Genomic DNA, 16,872 nt, shown 5'->3' on the forward strand with positions numbered 1-16,872 from the left:
AACCCACCAGCTGCTCTTCAGAAACCTTACACAGGGTTTAAAAAAGGAATCATCTCATGCATGGAGGGGTTTGTAACCATGGCAATGAGACGATATATGATAGAATTAATGTAAAATTAATGTTCTCCCATGTAAACTATCACATAATTCACAATAAAATATTTAAGAAAAAAAAAGGAATCATCTCAGAAGCAGAAACAGATGATCCCATGACCATCAAGAAAGAAGAGCAGGAGTGGAGCATGAGATACTTACCTGGAAAAGTGGTGATAACAGAAGCCGTGACGTGGGGAGACAAAGCAGCTACAGGCTTCTAGGTCCACGGACCAAGTAAAGCTGAGTGCCTATGGGTAGAAGGCTGGCTTGCAGAATGTGCCCTTTGGGCATTTACAGACTGGCTCACAGAGCCTTGTAACACTTGCCCAAGCAGAGCAGAGGCCGAGGGACCACATGGCTGAAAGGCCCAAGACAAGAATGAAGTATGTCTGCAGTATGGAAGAGAAGAGTCATTCCTGACTGCATCCTGATTTGTTTCTGATCCTGAAATCTACCCTGATCACTTCCCTAATAACCCCACAATCGTGAGTGTTCTCTGTTGAGTTCTGTGTGGCCATTGCTGTTGAACTCAGATGTGAAGCAGAGTGTGCTATGCGAGGAATTGTTGGTGTCAGAATAAGGTAAAGAAGGTTGTAGGGTAGAGGCATGTCTGACCACCACATCATATGAATTGGCCTTGGGCTGATTTTGAGTTTCATTCTCTTACCCCCTTGTGGAGTCAGGGGAAGTCAGACATGGTCTCTGTGCCATTTTTGCAGTTGGCATCAGGAGTGGGATTCCCTGCAATGGCTTCAGACTCATGGAAACATGAGGTTTTATAAGAGAAAGAACAAAGGAGCATGGGAAGTGAAACTTGATTTTCAGGTGATTGTTTTGTTTTTGTTACCTATAATGGCTGAAAGGAATGTTGTTGTTAGGTGCCATCAAGTTGGTACTGGACTAATAGTGACCTTATGCACGACAGAACTAAACATTGCTCAGTCCTGTGCCATCCTTACAATCATTGCTATGATTGAGCCCATCACTGCTGCCACTGTGCCAGTCCATCTCATTCCAGGCCTTCCTCTCCTTTTCCGACCCTCCACTTTACCAAGCATGATGTCTTTCTTAAGAGACTGGTCCCTCCTAATAATATGTCCGAAGAAGGAGAGATGAATTCTGGCTATCCTGGCTTCTAAGCAGCATCTGGCTGTACTTCTTCCACCAATTTGTTCTTTTGGCAGTTCATGGTATTTTTAATGTTTCTCTCCAACAACATAACTCAAATTCATCAATTCTTCTATGGTCTTCTTTATTCATTGTCCAACTTCCACATGCATATGAGATTATTGAATATACCATGGCTTGCATCAGGCACACCTTAGTCCTCAAAGTGACGTCTTTGTTCTTCAACATTTTAAAGAGATCCTGTGCAGCAGATCTGCCTAATGCAGTATGTCCTTGGATTTCTTGAACTGCTCCTTCCGTGAGTGTTGACGGTTGATCTGAGCAAAATGAAATCTTAGACAACTTCAATCTTTTCCCCATTTATCTCGATGTTATTTATTAGCCCAGTGGTGAAGATTTTTGTTTTCTTTACATTGAGGGGCAAGCCATACTGAAGACTGTGATTTTTGATCTTCATTATTAAATATTATAAGTCCTCTTGGCTTTCAGCAAGCAAGGTTGTATCATCTGCAAATTACAGGTTGTTAACGAGTCTACCTCCAATCCTGTTGCCTCATATTTCTTCATATAATCCAGCTTCTTGAATTATTTGCTTAGCATGGTGGTGGTGGTGGTTATGTTCCGACTCATAACGACCCTGCATTGGATTTCCAAGGCTGTAAATCTTTGCGGGAGCAGAAAACTTCATCTTTCTCCTGCGGAACCGCTGGTAGTTTCAAGCTGCTGACCCTGAGGTTAGCAGCATGATTCGTAACCATACAGATTGATTAAGTATGGTGAAAGAATACAACCCTGGTGCACACCTTTCCTAATTTTAAACTATTCAGTGTTCCCTTGTTTTGTTCGAACAACTGTCTATTGGTTCCTCATGAGCATAATTAAGTGTTCCAGAGTACTCATTCTACGCAATGTTGTCCATAGTTTGTCAAGATCCACACAATTGAAAGCTTTGTGTAGTCAATAAAGCACAGGTAAACATCTTTCTGGTATTCTCTGGTTTCAGCTGAGATCCATCTGGCATCAGCAATTATATCCTTGTTCCACATCCTTGTCTGAATCCTGCTTGAACCTCCGGCAGTTCCCTGTCAGTGTACTGTTGCAGCTGTTTTTGAATTATCTTTAGCAAAATTTTACTTGCATGCAATATTGATATTTTTCTAGTGATTTCCTCATCCTCTCTTTGGAATATATACAAATATAGATCTCTTCCAATCAGTTGGCCAGGTAGCTTTCTTCCAAATTTCTTGGCATCTATAAGTGAGTGAGTGTTTCTAGTGCCGCATCAGTTTGTTGAAAGATTATAATTTGTACTCCATCAGTTTCTGGACTCTCGTTCTTTGCTAATGCCTTCAGTGCACACTGGAACTCTTCCTTCAGGATCTTTGGCTCTTGATCATATGCTACCTCTTGAAATGGTTAAACATCGACCATTTCTTTTTGGTACAGTGACTCTATTGTGTATTCCTTCCACCTTCATTCGATGCTTTCTGTATCATTCAATATTTTGCCATTAGAATCCTTCAATATTAAAAATTGAGGCTTTAATTTTTTCTTCACTTCCCTCTGCTTGAGAAATGCTGAGCATGTTCTTCCCTTTTGGTTTTCTAACTCCAGATCTTTGCACATTTCATTATAATATTTGACTTTGTCTTTTCAAGCTGCCCTTTGAAATCTATTCAGCTCTTGTACCTCCTCATTTCTTACATTTGCTTTAGCATCTCTACGCTGAAGAGCAAGTGTCATAGTCTCTTCTGACATCCATTTTGGTATTTTTCTTCTTTCTTGTCTTCTTAATGGCCTTTTGCTGTCTTTCTGTATGACATTCCTAATGTCATCCTACAACTCTCCTGGTCTTCGGTCATTAGTGTCTAATGCATCAACTCTGTTCTTGAGATGATTTCTATATTCATGTGGGTATGTCCAAGGTCATATTTTGGCTCTGGTTGACTTGTTTTCATTTTCTTCAGCTTCATGATCATTCATATGAACAATTGATGGTGTGCTCCACAGTCTGCCCCTGGCCTTGTTTTTGTTGATGACATGAAGCTTTTTCACCATCTCTTTTCACAGATGTAGTCAATTTGATTTCTTTGTATTTTGTCTGACAAGGTCCATGTTTATAGTCATCTGCTATGTTGTTTTAAAAGGTATTTGCAGTGAATAAGTCATTGGTCTTGTAAAATTCTGTCATGAGATCCCCAGCATCATTTCTATCACCAACTTCATATTTAACAAGGACTGATCCTTTCTCTTTGTTTCCAACTTTTGCATTCCAATCACCAGTAATTATCAATACATCTGGATTGCAGGTTTGATCAATTTAAGATTGAAGAAGTTGGTAGAATTCTTTAATTTTATCATCACTGGCTTTAGTGGTTGGTATGTAAATTTGAATAATACTTGTATTAACTGGTCTTCCTTGTAGGTGTTTGTATATTATCCTATCACAAACAGTGTTGTACTTCAAAACAGATTTTGAAATGTTGTTTTTGATGATGAATGTGACGCCGTTTCTCTTCAATTTGCCATTCCAGACATAGTGGATCATGTAATTGTTGGATTCAAAATGACCAATATCTGTCCATTTCAGCTCACTAATACCTAGAATACTGTTGTTTATGTGTTCCATTTCATATTTGATAACTCCCAATTTTCCTAAATTCATACTTCGTACATTAAATTTCTGATGGTTAATTAATGTTTACATCTGTTTCTCTTCATTTTGAGTTGTGTCCCCTCAGCAAATGAAAGGTCCCAAAAGGTTTACTCCATCATCACGGACAACTCTACTTTGAGGAGGCAGCTCTTCTCTGGTTGGATTTTGAGTGCCTTCCAACCTGAGGGGTTCATTTTCTGACACTTTATCTGACAACATTCTGGTGCTCTCCATCATATTTCAGTATTCAATAATCTGGTGCTGACAGTGTTCCTCTACTGTTCCTAAGGTTTTCAGTGACTGAGCATTTGGAAATAGTCTGTCTCTCCTTCTTCCTAGTCTGTCTTGTTCTGGAAGCTTAGGTGAAACCTGTCCACCATGGGTAACCTTGCTGGTATTTAAAATATCGGTGGCATAGCTTCCAGAATCACAGCAATACACAAACCACCACAGTACAGCGAACTGTGTGGTGGGGCTGAAAGGAATGGAATAGATAAAATATTATAGCTGAAGGGAGAAAAAAAATGCTTCTGGCTTTTGCTGGAGCAGAAGGCAGACTGACGAAACAAAATCACTCTTAGGGGCCCAGAGCCTGCTGGATCCACTCTGCTAGTGGCCCAAGGCCATATGCATATATGAATGGGGCTAGTCCAAGGGTATAGTAGAAAAGTTCTTTTGTTTTTCAAAGGTTTATGTGTTTGACTGCTTTATGGCTATTGATTTCTCTTGCCTACTATTTTGTAAAGGATCCTGGTGTGGCACTGTAGGATAAGCACTAGACTGATAACCATAGGGTCGGTGATTCAAACCCACTTAGAAACCCTACACAGGATCAGTAGGAGTCGAAATCCACTCCACAGCATGTAACAACAACAACAACAACAACTATTGAAAAGGAGTCCTGGTGTAGCGCTATAGGATAAGCACTCCCTGTTAACTACAAGCTACCTGCAAGGTCTGCTGTTCAAACCCACCAGCCGCTCCTCAGAAATCCTATACAGGGTCACTATCAGTGTGAACCTACTCGACAACACTTAACAACAACAACTATTGTAAAATAGATATACATGCGTGATAGAAATAAATATTGGGAATTATGATTATAGAGAGACTGTAAACGCACCTTCAGGCTATACTTGATTGGATTTGCTGAAAGGGGAGTTAGAATTTTCCCAGAAGAAATAGGTTTTTTGTTTTAAGCCTTTGTAAAATAAGGGGCCTTAGGTAGAATCCTGAGTCCAACTCTGTTTTGCTGACTTGTTTCATCACTTTAATATCTCAAAAGAGACTAAATCAAGACACACGATATAAACCTGTTTCATTAACAAAGACAATTTATTGCCAAATGGGATTATAATCACAGACCTAGAAGTTAGGATTAACAAACATGTATTTTGGGAGACACAGTTCAATCCATAACAGTCCTGCTTACACAAAGCACTACATACGCAAAATGAAACAATCTATTGTTTGGGGACAAAAACGTGGCGGAATTTTAGAGAAAGTTGTCATCCTGGTGACTTATGACAATCACATATGTGTTAGAGTAGAACTGTGTTCCTTAGAATTTCCAAAGGCTGACGATTTTTCAGAAGTAGATTACCAGGGTCTCTCTTCTGATATTCCTCTGGGTGGATTTGAATCTCCAACCTTTTGGTTAGCAACCAAATGCATTAACCATTGCCATACAGCACGCTAAAGAAAGTTACTCATAAAAAAAGGTACTCATTGCTGCTGAGTTCATTCTGATTCACAGCAACCCCATAGGATAGAGTACAACTGCCCCATAGTGTTTCCAAGGCTGTTATCAGTATCAAATTACCCAATAGGCAAGGTAAACATGGGTTTACTTGTGCTTGCTTACTAATCAACGATTCTGCTTCTTGGTATGACTGACATCTGCCTTTCTTCCAAACTTACAGCACTTTCCTGAAGAATCCAAATCTCTTCAAATTTGCAATCCCTGACAAGAACATGGTTGTTGTTAAGTGTCATTGAGTTGGTTCTGACTCATAGCAACCCTCTATAAGGTTTCCAAGGAGCAACTGGTAGGACCCAGTAAATTCATATGATGAAACTCATGAAATCACCCACTACAGGTTAATAAATAAGTACAAGTAAGCCCATGCTTACCTTGTTTAATAGTGGAATCCTGGTGTGGCACTGTGGGTTAATGCACCAGACTACAAAGCCGTTTGAACTGCAAGGTCGGCAACAACAACAACAATAGTGTGATGAGTTATGAACTGGGCTGCTAACCACAAGGTCAGCAATTCAAATCTACCAGTTGCATCACACCAGAAAGATGAGGCTTTCTGCTCCTATAAAGATTTACAACCTGAGAAACCCTATGTTGTTGTTAAATGCCTTCGAGTAGGTTCTGACGCATAACGATCCTGTATAAGGTTTCCAAGTAGCGGCTGGTGAACTTGAACCACCGATCTTGCAGTTCAAACTGACCTTAGTGTCCAGTGCATTAACCCACAGCATCACACCAGGACTCCTAGACACCCTATATAGGGTCACTACGAGTCAGAATTGACTCGGCAGCACACAACCACCACCATCACCACGTTGTTTAAGGTAATCTGCCCCTGGCTGTTATTTTTACTGAAGTTAACTGTCACATCTGTCTCTCCTGAAAAGCAGCTGCTTTCAGTTAGAAGCTAGTGCTGAAATACGGTTCTACCAGAAACACTGTTCCACTTAGAAAGGAAAGGAAATAATAAATTTAGTATTTAGGATCATGGCTGCCTCTGTGAAAGAAGAGAAAGGAATGAAATGGTGAGGGACATGAAGGGATTTTTTTAAAGGCAAAGGTCATTCTTACAGTGAGATGGGTGCAAGGGGTTATTGTTGTCTTCTTATTCTTTACTCTTATATATGTATTGCAAATACTCTTTTACATTTGATAAAAATGACTTCTTTTTAAAATGTCAGGAAGCTTGGGGGCAAGGCAGAAGGGAGTGAGGGTACCATCCCAAGGCATTTGGCTGTGTCACAGCACTGAGAAGAGCCAGGCAGATGAATGAGCTCACGTGTTCTGGGGAGAGAGCGGGAACAGGAGTCTGGGTCTGCTCTGCTGCCTCTCTAAACCAGGGCTATGGAGTCATTGGAAAGAAGACAACAAGACTGTCATTATCTGAGGCTGCCAGGATCTTTATTGAATTTGCAAAACTGGTCTGCAGATACAGCATAAGATAGAGAGCTTATCCAGTACTACCCACCCCGATGTCGATTGCTCCAGAGACCACATGCTTGCCAGATAACATCTTTAATATCCAGAGGGAAATGAATTCCCCCACTTGGTCTGCCCATCAGGCCTCACTTCTCACTGCAGACAGTTTATCTGCCAGAGCTACCTCCCTATAAGGAGCAAAAAAAGTATGCCTCTGTAATTCAGCTTTTCAGCATGTCTGAGAAAGCATCAATGAAGTGGCAGGGCTTTGATGGTGGTCATTTCTTCTTTTCTTCCTTCCTCCCTTCAGCTTTTATGGATTGCTACTGCATTAGTGGCGCTGTGGGCTAATGCATCATCAGACTGCAAAGTCGTTTGAACTGTAAGGTTGGTGGTTCAAGCTCACCCCAGTTGCTCCTTGGAAACCCTATACAGGGTCACTATGAGTTGGAATCGACTCCACGGCACTTAACAACAACAACAACTGCATTAGAGACATGCTAGGTATAATGCTGTTGCTGTTTTTGTGTGGTGCCAACAAGTCAATTCTAACTCATACCTAGCCTGTGTGCAACAAGATGAAACACTGCCTGGTCTTGTGTCGTCCTCACATTTGTTGCTGTGTTTAAATCCATGTGGTAGCCACTGTCTCAATCACTCTCATTGAGGGTCTTCCTCTTATTTGCTGAGACACTATTTTACCAAGCATGATGCCCTTCTCCAGGGACTGGTCCCTCTAGAGAACATGTATGATCTATATAAGATGAAGTCTCCACATTCATGGTAGAAATGATGAAGTAAAAGTGCTGAACAGATTTCAAAAGGCAGTCAAAAAGACAAAGTAAAGCATTATAATGAAATGTGCAAAGATTTAGAGCTAGGAGATTAAAAGGCAAGAAGATGTTTGGCATTTCTCAAGCTCAAAAACTGAAGAAAAAAACTCAAGCCTTGAGTGGGAATATTAAAGGATTCTCTCTGGTAATGTAGTGGTTACAAGTCAGGCTGCTAATCTCATGGTCAGCAGTTCAAAACTACCAGTGGTTCCTCAGGAGAAAGATGAGGCTTTCTGCTTCTGCAAAGATTTAAAGGGTTTCCAAGAAGCATCTGGTGAGCTTGAACTACTGACCTTGTGGCTCAAACTGACTTTGTAGTCCAACACATTAACCCACAGCACCATACCAGGACTGAATGTTGTTGTCGTTAAGTGCCGTTGTGCAGGTAATGACTCATGGTGACCCTGTGTAGGGTTTCCAAGGAATGACTGGTGAGCTTGAACCGCCAATCTGTGGTTCAAACTAACCTTGTAGTCCAGTGTATTAACCCACAGCACCACACCAGGACTGAATGGTGTAGGAAGCATCAAAAGAAGATGCAAGAAATGAATAGAGTTACTGTACAAAAAAAACCTGGTCAACCTTCAATCATTTCAGGAGGTGGTGTTGTTGCTGGGGTGCCGTTGAATTAGCATGGACTCAGAGACTTTATGCACAAGAGACCAAAACACTGCCCAATCCTGCGCTACCCTCACATCATTGTTAAGCTTGAGCCCATTGCTGCTGCCACTGTGCCAATCCATTTCATTGGGATCATCCTCTTTTTCGTTAGACCCTAGACTTCACCTTGCATGATGTCCTTCTCTAGGGACTAGTCCCTCCTGATAATATGTCGGAAGTATGAGAGACTAAGTCTTGCCAACCTAGCTTCTAAGGAGCCTTTAGGCTGTACTTCTTTCAACACAAATTTGTTTGATTTTCTGGCAGTCCATGGTACTCTGAATATTCTTCTCCAACACCATACTCAAATGCATCAATTCTCCTATGGCCTTTCGTATTCACTGTCTAACTTTCACATGCACACGAATCTACTGAAAATACCATAGCTTGGGGCAGGTGCAAGTTAGTCCTCAAACTGACACCTTTGGTCTTGAATACTTTAAAGAGGTCTTGTGCAGCAGATTTGCCTAATGCAACATGTCATTTGATTTTTTGATTTGCTGCTTCCATGAGTGTTGATAGTGGATCTAAGCAAAATGAAGTCTTTGACAACTTCAATCTTTTCTCCATTTATCATGATGTTATTTATTGGTCCAGTAGTGAGGATTTTTATTTTCTTTACATTGAGATACCACCCATACAGAATGCTGTGGTCTTGGATGATATTCATCAGTGAATATTTTAAGTCCTTTTGGCTTTCAGCAAGCAAGGTTGTATCATCTGCATATCACAGGTTGTTAATGAATCTTCTTCCAATCCTGATGCCATGTTCATTTTCACATAATTCGTGTTCACTGATTATTTGCTCAGCATACAGATTGAATAAGTACAGTAAAAGAATACAAGCCTGGCGCACACCTTTCCTGATTTTAAACCATTCAGTGTCCCCCTGTTTCTGTTCCAATGACTGCCTCTTGGTACAAGTTCCTAATGAGCACAATTAAGTGTTCCGGAATACCCATTCTCTGCAATGTTGTTCATAGCTTGTCATCTTCTACACAGTTGAAAGCTTTTTCATAGTCAGTAAAGCACAGGTAAACTCTTTCTGGTATTTCAGCGGGTGTTGTTGTTAGGTGCCATTGAGTTGGCACTGACTCATAGAGACCTTATGCGCAGCAGAATGAAACAATGTCCGATCCTGGGCCAACGTCACTGCTGTTGCCACACTTGAGTCCATAGATGCTGCCACCTGACCAATCCATCTCGTTGGGGGTCTTCCTCTTTTTCTCTGATCCTCCATCTTACCAAACATGATATCCTTCTCTAGTGACTGTTCCCTCCTGACAATATGTCCAAAGTATGAAAGATGAAGTTTGGCCATCTTGCCCTCTAAGGAGCACTCTGGCTGCACTTCTTCCAAAATGGATCTATTAGATCTTTTGGCAGCCCATGGCACTTTTAGTATTCTCCTCCAACACCATAACTCAAAGGCATCAATTCTTCTACCGCCTTCCTTATTCACTGTCCAGCTTTCACATGCATATGTGGTTATTGAAAATACCATGGCTTGGGTCAGGCACACCTTCGTCCTCAAGCTGACATCTTTGCTCTTCAACACTTTAAAAAGTTCCTGTGCAGCAGATTTGCCTAATGCAATAGGTCGTCTGATCTCTTGACTTCTGCTTCCGGGAGTGTTGATAGTTGATCCAAGAAGAATGAAGTCCTTGACAACTTCAATCTTTTCTCCATTGATAAGAATGTTGTTTATTGGTCCAGTGGTGAGGATTTTTGTTTTCTTGACATTGAGATGTAATCCATACCGAAGGCTGTGCTCTTTGATCTTCATAAGTAAATGTTTCAAGTCCTCTTCACTTTCAGTAAGCAAGGTTGTATCATCAGCATATCGCAGGTTGTTAATCAGTCTTCCTCCAATCCTGATGCCACGTTTTTCTTCATATAACCCAGCTTCTTGTATTATGTGCTCACCATACAGGTTGAATAAGTATGGTGAAAGAATATGATCAATAACCCATTGTATCAAAGGAAGAAGTCTCAGTGGAACTGAAGGTGTTGGCGATAAATAAGCCTTCAGGAATTGATGAAAACCATTCAAGATGTTTCTAAAAAGATTGCAACATTGGAAACGCTCCTTGTCTGCGCCAAAAAAATTGCATTATGATAAATGCAGAAAAGAGTGAAGTTACCAACGATTTCGTTTTCCTTGGATATACAATCAACACCCATAAAGGCAGCAATGAAGAAATCAAACAATGAATTGCATTGGACAAATCTGCTGCAAAAGACTTCTTTAAAGGGCTAAAGAGCAAAATATCACTTTTTTTTTTAATGTTTTATTGTGAATTATGTGATAGTTTACATGGGAGAACATTAGTTTTACATTCATCCTATTGTATATAATTTCATTGCTATGATTACAATCCCCTCCATGCATCATCAACCAACCAAAGGGTATACACTACAAGCCTTCATCCCAGTCATCAGCACACAGTCCCTCTCCCTCTCTGGATCTAAAGTCCCCAGTTGCTCCATCTCTCCACATCATTGTCTCTGCCTCCATCTCAGGCATCACTGCTTCTGGGTACGGTCCCGCTCTCTGCTCTTCTCCCTTGATGGCCCCAGGGACCTCCGCTCCTAGGCTGAAAAGTTAAACACTCCCTTCCTTGCTACAAAATGTCTACCTTTACAATTCCAACCCTCACATGCAGTCCTTATAACAATTATTCACTATTGTATCACAAGAGATCCATTCACATTTCATTTCATCAGCCCCGCCTAGACAGATTGTATACTACTCAAAGATATAACTTTGATGATTATGGTGTACCTTGGACTCCTGGTGTATGCTGTAGAAGCAGCATTGGACTGTGAACCATGAAGTAGGCAGTTCAAACCCACCAATTGCTCCTCAGAAATCCTGTACAGGGTCACTATGAGTTGGAACTGACTTGACGGCACTTAACAACCCAAGCCATGGTAATTTCAATACATGTGAAAGGCAATAAATAAGGAAAACCAAAGAAGAATTGATGCCTTTGAATTATGGTGTTGGCGTAGAATATTAAATATATACCATGGCCTGCAAAAAAAGGACCAAATCTGTCTCAGAAGAAGTACAGTTAGAATGCTCCTTGGAAGTGAAGATGGCCGACTTGGTCTCATGCACTTTGGACGTGCTATCAGGATGGAGAAGGACATCATGCTTGCTAGAAGGGAGGTAAGTGAAAAAGAGGAAGACCTTCAACAAGAGGGATTGGCACAGTGGCTGCCAACAATGGGCTCAAACATAGCAATGATTGTGAGGATGGCATGGAACAGGTAGCATTCCGTTCTGTTGTACACGGGGCCACACGGACCACTATGAGTTGGAACTAAGTAGACAGCATCTAACAACAGCAATTGTTACAACAGTTATAGGGAACATGAGGATGCATCAGGCCTGGAAAATCCTAATGGAAAAAGTGAATGTTCAGTCACGTAGTTGCTGTTGTTCAGTGCTTTTGAGTCAGTCCTGGTGTGACACTGTAGGATAAGCACTGGACTGTTAACTGAAAGGTAAGTGGTTCAAATCCACCAGCTGCTCCTTGGAAACCCTATACAGGGTTGCTATGAGTCTAAACTGACTCAGCGGCACATAACTTAAAAGGAGTAAACAGACTGGAAATTAAAGAATCATAGAATTAAGTGTAATGGAAGTAATCACGCCTTGAATGAAAGACAGACCAAAAAAATTAATTCCATCAAAGTGGTGGTCTATGAAGGTTTCCCAGAGGAGTGAGTTTCCTTTAAAATAAAGTTAATATATTTTTCTTATTACAAAAGCAATGTTGTTGTTAAGTAGTGTCAAGTTGATTCTGACTTATAGTGACCCTGTATAGGGTTTCTGAGTCTGTAAATGTTTGTGGGAACAGAAAGTCTCATCTTTCTCCCCTGGAGCTCTAACTACTGACTTTGTGGTTCATGTTGTTGTTGTTGTTAGGTGCCGTTGAGTTGGTTCTGACTTATAATGACCCTGTATAGGGTTTCCCAAGAGTGGCTGGTGAGTTTGAACCACTGACCTTGTGGTTCAAACCGACCTTGCAGTCCAGCGTATTAGCCCAAAGTGCCACAGCAGGACTGCTTGTGGTCCAGTGCTTATCCTATAGAACCACCATGCTCCCTGTAAGGAATATAAAGAACACAAATGAAGTAAACATAAAGTAAATACACATACCAGTATAACAACATGTATTGTTGTTGTTATGTGTCATTGAGTCGGTTTCAACTCATAGTGACTCTGTTTGTATAGGATTTCTGAGGAGCAGATTGTGGGTTCAAAATCATGGACCTTGTGGTCAGCAGTCTAGTGCTTATCCTACTAGGACGTCAGTATGTATAGAAATTGTTAACAGAGAACTAAAATTTGCCATGAAAATGTTCTCCAAAAATGGAATAAAATATATTTTTTTAAAAAAGAGTAAGCGCTATTAATGAAATTCTAGTTCTTGAACTGGGAGATGTTTTAAAAGTATTTTTTACAATGTACATATAAATTAAATTTCAGCAGCTGTAGCTAAAAAATGTTTTGGAGTTCTGGTGTGGCGCTATGGAAAAAATTGTTGCTGTTGTTAAGTGCTGTCTAGTCAGTTTGACTCAGTAACCCTGTATAGGGTCTCCAAGGAGTGGCTGTTGAATGTGAACCTCTGAAGTTTTGGTTCAAACCGACCTAGTGTTCCAGGGCTTTATCCTACAGCAACACACCAGTACTCCTATAGAATAAGTACTGGAGTGTTAACTGCAAGGTCAGTGGTTCAAACCCACCAGCTGCTCCTTGGAAACCCTGTACAGGCTTGCTATGAACTATAACTGATTCAATAGCACTTAACAACAAGAACATATGTAAAGTGCCTCTCACACTTAAAGGGGAAATAAAAATAAGATCTAGTCAAGGATTTTTGGAGGATTGGTCTAATAATTTTGACTTAACTATATTTTAGCTTCTAAGAAATGCAGACAAGGAAGCAAATGCTGTTGAGTGATGATGCACGGAGGGGATTATAATCATTGCAATGAAACTAAATATGTTAGGATGAATGTAAAGCTGATGTTCTCCCATGTAAACTTATCACTCAATTCACAATGAAAACTTAAAAAAGGTTGGAATCATAGTCTAAAAAATAATTTTTAGTTTCTAAAATTACAAGATAAAAGAGATAAAACTAGAAATATGGAAGAATCTATGGGGGGAAAAATCTTTGAGTCTCTGGTGAGCACAGAAAAAAAAAATCACCCAAGATTCAAACCACTCAAATCTAAATGGTAGGTTTATTAGACAATCAGATTTAGACCAATTTTTGTTGTAGTTGTTGTTAAGTGCCGTCGAGTCAGTTCCTATCCATAGCGACCCTGTATAGGGCTTCCGAGGAGCAGCTGGTGAGCTTGGACAGGCAAACTTGCAGTTCAAACAACTTTGCAGTCTGTCACATTAACCCACAGCGCCACACCAGGACTCTAATTTAGACAATCAGAAATCAACTCTAATCCACCAAAAGTGTAAAAACATTAATCATTACAGAATGAGTTTCAAGAATTCCATTTACATTCTGGAAATGGATAAACAGTTTATGACCCTGTTCTGGCTTAAGTGTAATAATGACAACGTAAAGTTTAAGATTGTTGTTGTTAAGTACTGTGGAGTTGGTTCCGACTAATAGCGATTCTATGTAGGGTTTCTGAGGTGGGTTTGAATGGCCAACCTTGCAGTTAGCAGCCCAATACTTATCCTGTTTTTATTAAGTGCTGTTAAGTCGGTTCTGATTCATAGTGAACAGTGAACAGTGTATAGGGTTTCTGAGGAACGGCTGGTGAGCTTGATCCACTGACTTTGCGGTTCAAACCGACCTTCCAATGCAGCACATTAACCCGCAGCGCCACACCAGGACTCCAATACTTATCCTTGTTGTTGTTGTTGTTAAGTGCCGTCGAGTCGGTTTCGACCCATAGCGACCCTGTACAGGGTTTCGGAGGGTGTAAATTTTTACGGGAGTAGAAAGCCTCATCTTTCTCCCGCGGAGCAGCTGGTAGTTTCAGACCGCTGACCTGAAGGTTCGCAGCCCGATTCGTAACCACTACGCTACCAGAGCTCCTAATACTTATCCTACTCATCTGTAATTTGAATTTTTAAATGTCGGTGGACAGATGCTGACACTAGGAACTCAGGTATCTCTTGTGGATAATCAGCAATTTACCTGTTCCAATTTGATTTGCCAAAGACGGTATTGTCCAATTGCTTAGTAAATGGTTTGGATAAAAATTTCCAAAAAGGATTCAGCGGAATGAAATAGAGTCTGAACCATGACAAGAGTTAAGAAAAGGCCAAAAGAGAGTGGCCGTTTTTCAGGTAGAGAAGGGGTCATTCTAGTCAAAAGCAACAGTAGAAGCAAAAGTAGCGTAACCATGCTGCATTATTTGGGTAACAACAAGTAACCTAGTATGACTGATGGGAAATGGACCCTTGCTGACCAGACCGTGAAGGGCAATTGGGTTCTATTCTAGAACCCTCCAGACTCTAGGCGGTTTCCCTTCCTAGCTCTCCGTCAGTTTTCAGTTTCTCTTTCCCGCCCCCTACTGGCTCCGCCCGCCCGGCGTCTCTCCGCGGCTCCGCCCCTTAGAGTAACAGGGAAGCGGAGGCGGAGCCTAGTGCGGTCATCTCACCGCACCTTCCTATGGTGTGCGGACTTGAAGGCGCCGTTTAATGATGTCACGGTCATTGACAGCGTGAAGAGGTGGAGGCCGTGGTGTCTGCCATGGTGGCGAGGGACAGGGTAAGAGTCTGAGGGTCAAAGTTGATCTCCTGCCAGGCTAGAGCGCTGGGGAGGTCCGGAGATTGCTGAAAGGGAGGCGAGGTCGTTGACTGCCATGTGGTTCGGCTATTGTGGGGATTGGAGGCTCACAGCCCGACTCTTTGAATTGGGCTGGGGGGTGGTGTTGGAGGGGAGGCTACCTCCAGGCTGAGTGAAAGGCGCGGTGATCTAGATCCTGGGGGCTGACAGAAAGTAAGGCTCCGCAGTGGGGTGAGGGTAAGTCTGGAGCTAAGTAAGGGTCTGGGCAAGGAGATACCTCCAGAGGTTCGACCTCTGGGGTGGGTGGGCTAGGCTCACCCGCACCCAACTTCTCTCCACCCCCATCCTACCGTCTCTTCTTGGCGCGATTGGTCTGCAGGTGCAACATGTCTAAACTGGGGGCCCTGGGCGGCACTCGCACCGGCGTGGGGCTGTTGCTGGGGACCGCCGCGGGCCTTGGATTCCTGTGTGCTCTTTACATTCAGCGGTGGAAACGAACCCAGCGCCATGGCCTCAGCCAGAGCCTGCCCAATTCCCTGGACTATACGCGGACTTCAGAGCCTGGGCGCCAGGGTAAGCGGTAGCCCGCTGAGATCATGGTCACTGCTGACACCGTCTGTGGGCAACGGTGGTGCCTAGGGGTTTCATTTTCTTGGAATCATTGAAAAGGAAAGCAGTCTTTATCTTCGTAACCTTTCCCCCTATAATCCCAGGAAAGTATGTTGTGAAATACTTACACTTTTCACTTTCAGATCTGACCACATAGTTCTGGGTTAACAAGATTTAGTGTGTGCAGCAAGCAGACCTTTGAGTTGATCCCGACGCACAGCGATCCAGCATAATGTTTCTGTAGAGCAGAAAGCCTCATCTTTCTCCCACGGATCAGTTTATGGGTTTGAACTGGGAACCATTTGGTTAGTGGTGGTGGTGGTTATGTGCAGTGCAGTCGGTTCCGATTCATAGCGACCCTTTACAGGGTTTTCGAGACTGTGAATCTGTTAGTAGTCTGGTTCTTGTTCTTTAACACCACTAGGGCTTCTTGTAGCAAGTGGGAGGAAGAGTCCCAAAGAAGGCAAAAGAAATAAATCATCTTTTAATCATTAAAAATCTTGAAGCTTACTTATCATCTTTAGAATTTGAAGGTGACCTTGGAGATGTTCTAGTCCAAATTTTTTGTCCTTATGAGGAAATCAAGAATTAAATAATTGAATAACTATCCTGAGATTTTCACAGAGCAAGTAAAGTGGCAGGGTTGGAGCTGGTCATCTGGTTCAATGGGCTTTTCTTAGCACTAGGCTGGGAGCTCACTTAGTGCCTATGAAGTTGAACATAGGTGGAAGCCAGCCACAGCTGAAATGGACAGTGCTTTCAGTTTTGTAAAGCTTTCTTGTTAATTCCTTGAGCAAAGAATCCAGGGCTGGCTTAAACCTTCCCATTCCTTCCTTATCTTTGTATAATAGAGGACTGTTCAGATCATCTCATCCCATGTTAATTGTGTTTTCTCTGATTACTGTCAGGTCTGATTTTAGCCATGTTGGTTTG

General features: G+C 41.8%; 1 protein-coding gene across 1 annotated transcript in view; it reads left to right on the top strand.

The window, feature by feature from the left end:
• Window positions 1–15,716: 15,716 nt before the first annotated feature.
• Window positions 15,717–16,872, top strand: part of RMDN3 (regulator of microtubule dynamics 3) — an 18,620-nt gene continuing 17,464 nt past the window's right edge. The window contains exon 1 of the mRNA XM_006831899.1: window positions 15,717–15,910. Within this exon, the coding sequence (XP_006831962.1) occupies window positions 15,717–15,910 (194 nt within the window). The remainder of the gene's footprint in view (window positions 15,911–16,872) is intronic.

The sequence above is a fragment of the Chrysochloris asiatica genome, unplaced genomic scaffold (genome assembly GCF_000296735.1).
Source record: "Chrysochloris asiatica unplaced genomic scaffold, ChrAsi1.0 scaffold00004, whole genome shotgun sequence".
NCBI classification, from domain to species: domain Eukaryota; kingdom Metazoa; phylum Chordata; class Mammalia; order Afrosoricida; family Chrysochloridae; genus Chrysochloris; species Chrysochloris asiatica.